The sequence below is a fragment of the Prinia subflava genome, chromosome 2, assembly GCF_021018805.1.
Source record: "Prinia subflava isolate CZ2003 ecotype Zambia chromosome 2, Cam_Psub_1.2, whole genome shotgun sequence".
In the NCBI taxonomy this organism is placed as follows: Eukaryota; Metazoa; Chordata; class Aves; order Passeriformes; family Cisticolidae; genus Prinia; species Prinia subflava.
Window position 1 is genome coordinate 56,915,549 of NC_086248.1, and position 12,354 is coordinate 56,927,902.

At 39.5% G+C, this 12,354-nt stretch overlaps 1 protein-coding gene across 6 annotated transcripts in view; it reads right to left on the minus strand.

The window, feature by feature from the left end:
- Positions 1–8,741: 8,741 nt before the first annotated feature.
- The window catches only part of AHI1 (Abelson helper integration site 1), a 91,447-nt gene continuing 87,834 nt past the window's right edge, over positions 8,742–12,354 (minus strand). For 2 of the 6 annotated variants that reach the window (XM_063390066.1, XM_063390065.1), the window contains exon 25: positions 8,745–11,441. In XM_063390066.1, the coding sequence (XP_063246136.1) occupies positions 11,204–11,441 (238 nt within the window). In that variant the 3' untranslated portion in view covers positions 8,745–11,203. Of the gene's footprint in view, positions 11,442–12,354 lie in introns of all 6 variants that reach the window. The other 4 variants (XM_063390067.1, XM_063390064.1, XM_063390069.1 and 1 more) reach the window with 4 other exon arrangements.

A 12,354-nucleotide genomic window follows, 5' to 3' on the forward strand; every position in this document is an offset into this window, starting at 1 on the left:
CCACTCCTTAATGAGAGAGTGCTTACAATTGAGATAAATACTGGATTTGCTGCATGACCCTCCTATCTATTGGTAGGACATTATTATCTCATGTTCTGTAAAATAAGCAGGCTCTCCTCAACTACTTTTTAACACATTTCTGTTTTGTTATCAAAGCAAGACACCATCATATGTGCTGGGCAGGCATTCCTGTTTGTAGAGGACAGAAACTTGGGTCTTCTTCTTGCCAGCTTATCCAGCATTCATCTTTTCTCTCTGTTTTGATGGTAATTATCACTTTTGAATGCAAGAAACCTGAGGGGAGAAGTAACCTCTCTTTCCTTGCCATGGAACATACTTCAAGGCTTTCAGTTTTTCTGGCCAGACTCCCATTCCAGATTTTTGGAGCTCCAGTGGAGCTTGCTCTACTATTATAGCTGCCAGCAGAGTGTATTGTAATAAGTTACAGTGTCCAACTACAGCTGAGTAATTCACCTTTACAAACAAAGGCCTTTTCCAGAGCTTTTTCCTCTCCTGCCTGATGGTGCCAGCCCCAAAAATAAAATAATCAAAATTGCCTTTCCAAGCCGTAAGAATGAAAAACATGATTTTACAGAAGTACTTAATCCCCAAACCCTCAAAACTTAGTCTCACCATAAATACAGACTACCTTTCAACTAGTGAGTCCTAGGTATGTGACAGCTAAACTTTTAAGATTCTGCTTGAGGACTGGACATTGTCAAGACAGTCTTACACAGATTAACTCTCAGGCTGTCCATGGGACAAATATTAGTATCTTCAGCTAAAGACAGGGAAATTGAAGTGGAGGTTCAATTTACTCAAGGTCATGCCATAAATCACTGAAGAAGCACAATTAAAACTGAATAGCCATGGGCTCATGAGTTCTGGAGAAAGAGTCAGGGTCAGGATTTTTGATCCAGCTAGAGGTTTATGACAGAGGAGATAATGAATAAAACATTTTCACTGCAATTTTCTTCTCAAAGAATGGTTGTTATGAATCAGCACTGATCTAAGTGAGTCTTACAGATGCTATTCTAGAGGAGGAAAAAGGCAACTAATAATAGTAGACAGGACAAAGAGAAAGAAAGGAAATATATGATCATATAATTTAAATGGACCTAGATATACTTTTTTTCCTCCATCACACTGCTGTAAAATAAAACTAAACTTTTCCATGAGAGAGAAAAGAAATAATAGACAAACTTTGCTAATGAAATCACATTCAGATACCAAACAGAGCCGCCTCATTTCTTGCTTTCTGTAAAAACCTTAAGCATCCCTATTGTGTCTCCCAATCCTTAACTCTTCTACACAAACAATTCCAATCCCTTGCACATTTTTTGTAGGTTTCTAAATCTCTTGTCATGCCCACTGCTGTTCTCTGAACCATATTCAGAGTGTCTGCCAGATCCAGCATGCAGTGCCCAAAACTAAAGCAAAGTATTCCTGCTGAAGTTTCACCAGCCTAACTTGGGAAGAAGTAACAATCTTCTGATCTTACACACTCCACCTCTGCTGATATCTCTCAGGTGACCTTTTTTTCCAAACAGACATAAGTGTGCAAATGATTCACTTAGTTTGCCTTTGAACCTGTCACCTTTCATATTTTTCTGCAATGAAACTGAAAAGCCAATTTATATTTTTGTCTTTGGTTCTTTTTTCCTCTTGCACAAATTTCATTGGCTCCTATTTTACCGATTTGCACCATTATTTCCCTTTTCTGACATAATTTTTAATTCTGATCATGACCTACAAGCAGCCTGCAAACTCCTGGTGTCACGCACACATTTTATAAATACAACTACATCATCCAGCTCATTAATGGAAATAGTGAATAGAAGTGACAGAGAACTGACCCCAGGGACCTCACTTGCAATATCTCCCTGGTATGATAACTAAATTTGGATAACTCTTTTTTGAATGCAGCTTTTCTTTTTTAATTAGTTATGCACCAACTCCTTGTGATAGTTGACCATATTTCCCCCAATTTGGCAATAAAAAACATCATATAAGACAGTATCAAAAATTTTACTGAAATCAAAAGTCATGTCACTTATTATGCACTCTTATTCACTTAGACTGCCAAATAAATGAGTTCATTTGAACATCCAACATCAGTATTTTTCATAGAAAGATTTTACCCCAAAATAATCTTTAAATAAGCACAGAATTTCTTTGTGAAAAACTACCAATATTTTCAATATTTCCTATGATAATGTAATCTTATTCTTTTCAAAATTTGTAAAATCACTGCTGGCATTTTTTAGTAAGTACTGATAAAATATATCTAATGAATTAGGTCATTGAGTACTTAGGCACAAGTTTCAGATTAAAGTCAACTAAACTGATTTCAGTTGAAACTCTAGAAAACAGCTGTAAATTAAATTCAGCAAAGTGGAAACAAATAATTATTTCAAGATCTTTTGACAGAGCGTTTTCTTGGTTTTCAGACAGCACTAAGAACCCAGACCACAACTTTAAATTGAAATTTCCAAAGCATTTCCAAATGCTTTTCCTCCTAGAGCAGATACTTCTTAGGACAGAATAAGCAAAAACTACTTCTACTCACATCTTTCTAGTCAAAAAAAGTCATCATGATAGTGGCAAATCAGCAGCCAACCTGCCTACACAAAAGAGCCAACCTTCAAAAGGCCCGACATAAAACAAGGCAGCTATACCAATATTTGCACAGATTTTTCCAGGAGTGAGGAAGTTCTTTGAGCTACAGGAGGCACGAGTGCCTGAAGAAGTGAGTCACCCCGGGGATGGACGGCAGGGTGTCCGTCAGAGAGATAAGCGGCGCTTGGTGCCCGGGCAGCTGGCACGCTGCCACCCATCCCATTTCTCCATTTCAGCTGGAGTTTTACACAGGAGGCAGGAGGCCAGCAGGGAGCTGAGGGCAGCTGGGAGGGAGAATGGGAGCAGCACCACAAATTGCATGTCCTTCCAGGAGTCCTTAATCCCGTGTGACATGTGCCACTGCTTACAAATCTGCGTAGAGCCAGGCCTGTTTTCCACACTGCTGCACTGTGCAGAGAGACTGCCAGTGCCCTGCTCAAGCACTTCTCTGCTGGTATTGCACAGGTTCAAATGGCAGCAAATTCTCTTTTCCTCTCTCTGGCTGAGTTCTTATTCACTTTCAGGATTCAATCTGACCCTGTGAGATGTATTTATGACAAGAAACTCCAATTCACACCAGAACTCTGCAAGTAAGCTTAACCAGCATTCAGCTACAGGCACAAACACATGCATCTTCAATTTGGAAGTTGTGCTGGTCCATTGTTGGGTCCTAAGAAAGCAAGTATCTAAATTTAGCTAATTCCAATCCTAGGAAAATATGGCAATGTTCTGGAAAAACATACCAACAGTTCAAATAAATTAGGAATAGATTTCTTCAATTATACAAATTTCCAATATGTTTTACCATACATTAAAAAAAAAAAAAGGAACAAAAACATTAAAAAAAAAAAAAAGAAAAAGAAAAAAAGAAAAAAGAAAAAAGAAAAAAGATAACCCAAAACATTCACAGATGTTACAGCACTGTTTGTAGCGTGGGAAACTGGTGGAGTTTAAATGACTCAATGAAGTAACCTCAGCCTACAAAAAGACCAGACCTTGACAGTGTTTGACCAACGTCAGCTCCAATGTGCTGAACTAAGTCACTCTTTCCTCTCCTTGCAAAACGTGTCTTTAGAACAAGCAATCTGAGCTAAATGTTAGGTTTATCACCTTTGGTGGTAGGCCTTGTATGTACATTTAGGCTGGAAGATATTTGAGTCTTACAGCTTTCTTCTCCTAGTTATCATGGCTCAGGAGGAACATTTTGTGATGTTGGTGATGGCTGTCAGCATTACTTGTCCTGTACCACCTTCCGTTTCACTGGCATGAAAAAACAATCAATGCTAACCATTGTTAAAAGTATTAATTCTCCTGATGAAGCAAACTGAACAAAGCTGTTGCTGGATGATAGCACAAACCATCAGGAAATTGTATCTTAGACCATGTCTACACAGGTCTCTTCCTCCAACACAGAAACTCAGAATAATCAATTATTTTCCTTGTGAATTCAGGCCACTCAGGGATCTAACTGGAGGCAGCCAAGTCTCTAATTCTTGTCCCACACATCTGATGTCAAAAACACTACTTCAAGTAAGTCTCAGCTAGAGCCAGGTGCCCAGGTTCCCAAACATGACTTGAAAACCCATACTATTGTGTTGACAAAGAGTACAAAGGGCAAAATGCCAGAGACACTGAAATCAAAGAGCTGCCATTGAGGCCTTTTTCTGCTTTCAGAGACAATCTAACCCTGACTGAAAGAATACAAGAAAAAACAACTGTAGCTACCACTTCAACTGAGTGTGAGGCAAAAGCGCCGTCTAGGGCTCCCAGCCTCCTTCCCAGTGCTGGCTCAGTGACCGGCACTCATCCCTGGGGAGCAGGAGCCTGAGCCCCGGCCCTGCCCAGTACCAGCCCCTGGGGAGGGTGCTCTGGGTGCCCCTACTCACAGGAGTGAGGGTGCTCTTGCTGACCCTAAGGGCAGCCCACCTCCTTCTCATCCAAACCTTTGGGTACAGGCAACAAATTAGGAGCTTTGGGGTCTAAACTGGGAGTCCAGCTTCTGGGATGTTTCCCATGGAGGATAGGGCCTGCAAGGTCCCATGAAGCTGTATCCTTGGGAAGCAAGCCAGCGCAGGGCCACGCGTTGCTCCACACCTTCTGTGTGCCTGTGCACATCCACGGTGCATCACCAAGGAAAGCCACGCCGGGATGTTCGTGGCTCTGTAGCTCTGTCTCAGTTAACAGAAGAGCCATTTTCAGTCACCCTCCATTGCCACCTGGACCCCCTCAGCTCTGCTCGTGCTGTTGCTTAAGGAGGAGGGATGTCAGGAGCCCCTGACCACAATGCAGAGCACATTTACTGCCCCTTCTGCCCTTTCCCTGATGTCACTTTTTTATTATGACATTATACCAAACCACAATGGGGATTAACCACCCCCGTATAAGCTTATTATAGGCTTATGCAGGCTGCTGGAGCTTGGCTTTGGATGGCACTTATTTTAATGAGCCTCAGGCTGATGTCACTATTACACCCATGATTGTATATCCCCATCAAGCGCTAAAATGAATGCAGAACATAACGTGAAGTTGCTTTATACAGTGTCTATACAAAGGTGTCAAAATCCTGATGACATACACCGAGAAAAAAAGCAGGCTGATGATGCAATGGCAAAATAAAAACGTTGAGGTGAAACTAAGGGAAAAATTATGGTCCATAAAAAACCAGCACTGCCAAGTGAGTAACACTTGGTGACGTTAACTACTTGCATGTACTCTGCACGGCTCACCTGTAGCAATGGATATGCAAAGGCTTAACTTGTGCACATTAAAACATGCAGTGCAAGTAAGGGGGCAAACAAGCCTATTCTACTTACCAAAATTTTGGGAGGGGAGAGAGAGGATTTTCTTCAAATTACACAGTTGTGCAGTGCTGAATTAGCTATGTTTAACTGTGGATTAATAGCAGGATGTTCAACACTGAAGATAAGCCTGAGAAAAAGATGAAATTCAGTATTTATTTTACCTGAGAGCTGATGCAATGAACTTAGGATAAGAGCTGAATGCAAGGACAACCTGTTCTAGTCACCTCTGTAAGAACTAGGGACATTAAAAAACAGATTTGTGAAGAATCTGTACTAATTCTCTCTGCAACACACTGACAATTTCATTGGAACTCTTTCACTATTACTTGACAAAACCAAGAGTCTCAAACACGGGCAGAAAAACAAATATGGACTGACCAAGAAGAAAGTTAAAACAGCACTGAGCGTCTCAGCTCCACTTATTAACTTCATCACCAAAAGTCATGGCTAGGCCTGCGCTGACTCAGAAAATGTGTGAAAAGAGGTTCCTCAGTCGAACATGTCCACAGAACTTCATTAACTCTCCTTCTGATCACAGAACAGTAGGATCTAAGCCAATATATTCTGCAACCATTTCCTTCCCAGCTACTGCAGGCAGAGGTACTGACTCTGCCATGTGCACACCAGGATGCTGGTGAATGTTAGTCTGGTGAAAAATTTCAACATAACAGAGAAATAATGGTAATACTGGGCCATCTTTTTTTCTTTTTCCTTTAATCCCTGCATTTTGTGTGACTACAGAGTTTTCAAACAGCTATATCATAACAGTCTGTCGCAAGCGTATTGGGTGTTTCAGTTTGCCAGACCTGTCATAATAAATTAATTACAGGATGTTGCAGAAGTGGCTGAGCTCCAGCAGCATCTTGCACAGTTTAATATAGACCTATTTCCCCATTTCGATGTATTTGTGGTTAGATAAATCCTCAGAAAATTTACAGCTGCTACACACTAGTTTATTATACTCCCTGCCTTTGCAAGCAATATAAATGCAGCAAAAATTTGAAGTCTGCTCAGAGCATAGATTTTACTGATACTGCTTTACCGGTGTGGAAACATTTTTTCTGCTAAAAGTGGCATCTGCAGTTTCTGCTGATTGTTTGCATTTGAGCATTACACAGGACTTGTAAACTTGCTCATCACAGCCAAATATAGGGAAAATTCATTTGGCTTGACAAAGTCCTCACAGACAATCAGGTGGACGAAGTTTTTGTGAAATGCAGAGCTGACATTTTCATCTCTGACTGCAAGAGAGAAAAAGTTTTCCCAGCCTTTAAAGTTAGTATACACTAATTGCAGCCAAGATGTTGTGGCTCAAAGCCTGTTCCTTGCTGATTTTGCTGGAGCTTTGAGCATAGGGGTCCATCTACTCCGAGCAGCTTGCAGGACTGGGACTCTACATAAACATCCCAGTGCTGGTAAACAAACCCTTCTGAAGGGGAGGGCAGCAAGCAACCTGCATACAATACACGAACAAAAGACAAAACTCTTGTCAAAATCACTGTGAATAGCACACATCTTTCTTACTACAGGTAAAGAAGGGATCATATGACACTAAATGTTTGAAAGAGCAACTGGATTCCAATCTCTGCTGCAGCTGTTCTGCACCAGATGAAGAGGCAGGAGAGGACTGAATCAAGGCAGAGGTGCCTATTGCAGCAAACAACTATAAAGGTGCCTCCTGAAAACCTGTACCAGAAATCAGGAAATGAACGCTTCATCTCTCCTAATAGCTCTGCAACTCATAGACTATGTGGAACTTTGTAGGCTGTAGCTCAGAGTTAGAACACCAGAGAGCTAAAAGAGTTGGTGGAGAGACACAGAATGTTGTTCATCGGCTCTGAGGGTTCATCCAGAAAGTTTCTGTAAATGGGACAAAACAAATGTTTTAAAAAGTGAAGTGGTTAAATATCTGAATTTCTAAAGTCTAAAAAACATGACTGAAGCAACCAAAGCTCTGCTACAACACACCTACATGCTATCTTCTGTTCCTTCTTCTTAAGTTCCAATTTCTAATTGCCACATTTTTGCAAGTCTTCCCCAAGCAGCAGCTTTCTTCTCAAGTTGCTTATTTCCCTCTCTCAGACCTCCTCTTGTTTCTATTCCCTACACGCAGCAGTTTTGTTCCTAAAGCATGTATGCTAAACTTCAAGCAATAAACCCCCTTGAACTAACACATTACATTTTTACAAGTGCAGGTGTACATCTATAAGTTGTTTGAAATATTCTGCATGGACATTGGACAGAATGCTAAGACAAAAACCCTGGAGTACCAACCTTTACATGAATCTTCCTGGCCTCCCTCCACTAGTCAGAAAATACTTCTATCCCCTCCCAATTTCCACATCCATAAAATAGGTTGCACTGCATACATACTAATTTCATACGTGCTGGAAAAGGATCATTAAAAAACCCCATCACTCTTTGTGTTTACCAAACAAGTGTTTTTGCTCTAGTCTGTTCCCGCCTTAAATGAAGTATTTCCTATTCACCTGAGTAATTAGAGCAGAAGGATGTAGTGAATGAAGTGCCTCATTATCAAGTTTGCATCCACGGTCCCTGCAGAATGACTACCATGCCGGCTATTTTTCATAGCTGTCTGCTTTTGCTTGTAATGGGCCATTGTTAACCCTAAATGATCCTGACATTCAATTCTCTGTCAGACAATTGCGTCCAGCCGGCAGATTTAGTTCACTAGTCAACAGAGACTTTCGGTTGTCATGTTCCTCTGTGTTCTCATTAGCCCTTGTTTGACTGTGATCCATCCCCTACTGCCTTCTGAATTAAGTGATGCTACAAATACACTTATTATGTTTTATGATGTCTTCTCCTCAAATTATTTTAAGGAAAAAACTAAATGCAATATGATAGCTATTGAGAGACACAGGAAAAACATGGGCACAGATTTTCGTCTGCACTGCTGATTTACACACAGTTCTCGATATCTCTGCCCTATCATAAAAACATAATAGCAACTCTACGGTGTAACCACACACACAAAACCTACAAACACCAGAACAATGAAAGACCCACGATGCTGCTATCACCAGACAGCTATAAATATCTAACATTCACACTTTTTAATGCAACATTTTATCTGGTTTGTTCCAGCAATGAACTCATGTCACCCTCTAAGGAGTCTCACAGAGACTTTTATAACTCTTGCATTTTAATTCACACATCATGGCTCAGGGAGCAATTTTGCAGTACACTCTTAATGCTTCATCTAATAAAAAAGAAAAATTTTCATAGGAAATCTGAATCTTTCGGGAATTCTTTACTTCCACTGAAATTTAAGTCCTCTAAGTACTCAGGCAATATTCAGCAAATGTACTATGATACAAACGACAGTCATCGTAAAGTGATTTTAGATAATATGCAGATTGTATTAACACAGAAACAATAAGCATTTAAAGTTTTTAAATTAAAAACTTCTTTTTAAACCATTACACTAACCAAAAGTGTTTAAAATTTTTATCCTTTTTTGTAAGTTTAAAATCCCAACAGCAATGTCTGAAGAATAAAGACTACTAATACCAAAAAGCAGTTTTTCTGAAAATGAACTGTATCAGCCATATTTCTGAATAAAAGGTAAAAACTGTCTTTGCCACTGTGCCGTGCTCATAATTTGTTAAAGATATTTTAGGGTGAAGGCTCTAATTTTAATACTGAAGGATCATAGACATTTTAAAATTTCAGATATTTTTGTTCCTTTTCTATTAAATGAATGCAGAAAACTAGCACCACAGTGACACTGAGTATAAAGGAAAAGAAGTCTCTAACCAACCATGTGGTAGGGAAGAAAAAAACCTACAGAAGCAAAACAAAAGCTATTGCAATTACAAGAAAACATTATGAAAAGTTTATTTTCAACTCCTGCATTTTCATGTTTGGCTCTTATCTGATTCCTTCTGCTTAATTGTTATTTGGAACTGTGCCTTGGAAGACACTACTGCTGCCTCTCCTCTCAATTTGGAAAGTGTGGCAAAGCAGCTCTATTCAGCTTCAGAGCAGTGAACATAATTGGAGCCCTAGTTCGCAAGCATGAAAGGAGGTGCTGTGCCTTTGATTAGAACTTCCATCTCTCTGTGGTGTTTATCTGAAGTGTTATTTCTGTCTTCAGTGTCGACAATGGCAAATTAACATTTTACAACGCTTTCCAATGAGCTCTCAGATCTTGGCTACTGCTCAGCTCTCCCTGACGTGGAGCCTGATGTCATGCTCTGCCCTTGTTTTAAACGTGACCCAGGACATTTTAAGAAATGTAAGATGTCGAGATTTTTCCCCTTTATAAAATCTCTAAATGCCACATGTCACACAGGATGATGAGCTGAAACACACTGCAGGGACATAAGAGGTGGGGAGCCGTGACAGAATCAGCCAGCCCCAGGACTGAGGTAATTTTACACCACCTCTGACTGGGGACAGAGACATTACTAAGTTTGCAGTACACACAAGCAAGCCCCATCTAGGGCAGGGCTCCATACACACACTCTGGGCAGCGCAAAGTTAGGACTGCTGGCAAATAACAGCTACCAGTGGGGCGAAAAAAGAGGATTTGCTGCTGTGCTTTACTTGAAAGAAAGAAGTTTACAGACTTTTCTGGCTTCCAAACATGTGCAAGGAAGATATTACAATATACAGCAACTAGTCCTCTGCATCTGGGGGCATTTCACACATCAGTGCCCAGCATTGTTATTTTCACTTCTTTTTTTAATGGAATCAAGTGCCCTGTCTACTAAATAAGGGTTTTCTAATTTTATGTTATTTATTGCTTCAGAGGGGGAGGAGAAAGAATTTCCTAGCAGAGTAAAAATAAACTGGACATCATCAGCCAGAAAAAATACCAACACTAACTGGTAGAAAGTCTTTTGTTTAATATAAAATATAAATTATTTAACACTGTAGATAACTACTGAAGTCATTAGCAAAAGTTCACAAAATAATACTCAGGTAAAAAAATAGATTACTGATGCTTACAAGTGAATAAGGACTACAAGTAAAACAAACAGCATAGTTGGATATGAAATATTTCATTCAGACAAAAGAAAGTATATTTGGCAAGACTGCTGCTGAAGCAGCCAGGAACTCTGACAAAACTGCAATGAATCTTTACTATGTGCAGCACACCTCATTTGAAAAATACAACTGCCTGGAATTTGCAACACTAATTTATTTTGTTAAGAACAAGTATTCCTACTGAAGACAGCGTAGTTGCATAGGTAGTTACTCCACAATTCCCTTCAGAGCTGCAAAATGCAGTCCAAACAGATATTTGATGTCAGGAAAATATATTTTGAAAGCTTGTGTTTTCAGGTACACCTTAATATCAGCACTCCTTTGGTATTTTACCATTCTGAGCACTCTTCTATTTTGCTTACAGCACACTTTAAAATGCTAATTTAATAATTTACGTAGTGGTTGGGCTTGTTTTGCTCTAGATCACACTTTTTCACTTGATTCTTTGCTCCCAATGGATTAACCTACAGCCTACATAAATGCCTAAGTGACAGTTTAATCAGATATCAAATTAGGAAACATTGTATTTGACAGTTTCAGTTCTTTTCCAGTGCAGTGAGGAGCTGAACCTCCAAGTTCTGTTGATTTCAAGGAACTCAGGGCAAAAGTCATACAAAACAGGTTTGTACCACTGATAAGCCACAACTGGTACCATTTTGCATATTTAAGTATTTGAATTTCTTTGTTTGTTGTTAATCCTAGAAGAGAGGTCATAATTGCAGCCTTCAACGTGTATAATGAACGTCGCCCCAGTATGCAGAAATAAATTATGCCTCTGAGTCATGGCATTCGGGCTCAAAGGCAATATTTGTCCTTCCATTTGTGCTTAAGTTTGAGCCTCTCACTGTCTTTTTCTTCTTCTTCTTCAATTCCACCCCATGGGATGCAGGTTCGTTTTCAACACCATTAGTTGTAACTGATGACAGAGGAGTATCGACACTCATTAAGTTGTGCTGATTTTCTCTCTCATTCCTTTGTACCCTTTTCTTCTTTTTCTTTGTACCTCTAGAGGAAGGTGGATATAAAAAGAGTAAAAGAAACACAAAGTTAGCCCAAATTTAGAGCTTTTTCCACCTACAGCTGATGTGTTAGAGCAATTGTCTGCTTGTCCTCTTGAGCACAATGCTGAAACAACTACAAAAAGTACTGTTCCACAGCAGAACAAAGACAGAAAAACCACGAAGACAAAATATGAGACCACTCCACTAGCCTACTTTTTATCATAGCATTGCTTTGAAAAGAACTGCTCATGATCTTAAAAATCAGCTTGTCTTGATCAAAAAACAACAGATGTAATTAAAAAATACAAATTACCAGTCTCCTCCTCTCATAAAAGCAATTGCACTTGTTTTTTTTCACTTTCCTAAGCTCAGACACCAAAATACTTACAAATAAGGAGAGATTCCTGGTTTATTTATGCAACAAGAATAAGGCAGGCAGTCAAAGTGCATAAGATTAGTTTTTCCATTTTAATTTACCTTAACAAGGACAGAGTCAGAAATCAATTTAATGTCTATTTAAGCTTATCAGCCTTCATACAGTGCCAAAAGTATCAGTCAAGCTCCTGCATCCCAGTTGATGCCTCTAACTGGTCTTGCACATGATGGCAGGGATTATGCAGATGTTACATCACTTCTACCATGAACTCCCACTCTTGGCAGAAGTTGTAACTTTATTTAACTATAAATACATAGCAATACTTCCACTCTAACCTTTCAAACAAAGGTATTGTCTTTGTTCAAAATCTGTATTGTGCCTAGCACAAAAGGGTCTTGGTTTATGACCTGAACTGTTTAATGCTGCTGAAATACATTGGCAAATTGATGAATCAAGACTGAAGAATGTAATGCGGGTCTTTTTCACAAAAACAGTGTTACAAGTGCTGCACTATTGATGATATTGTTCTAAGGTAATCAGA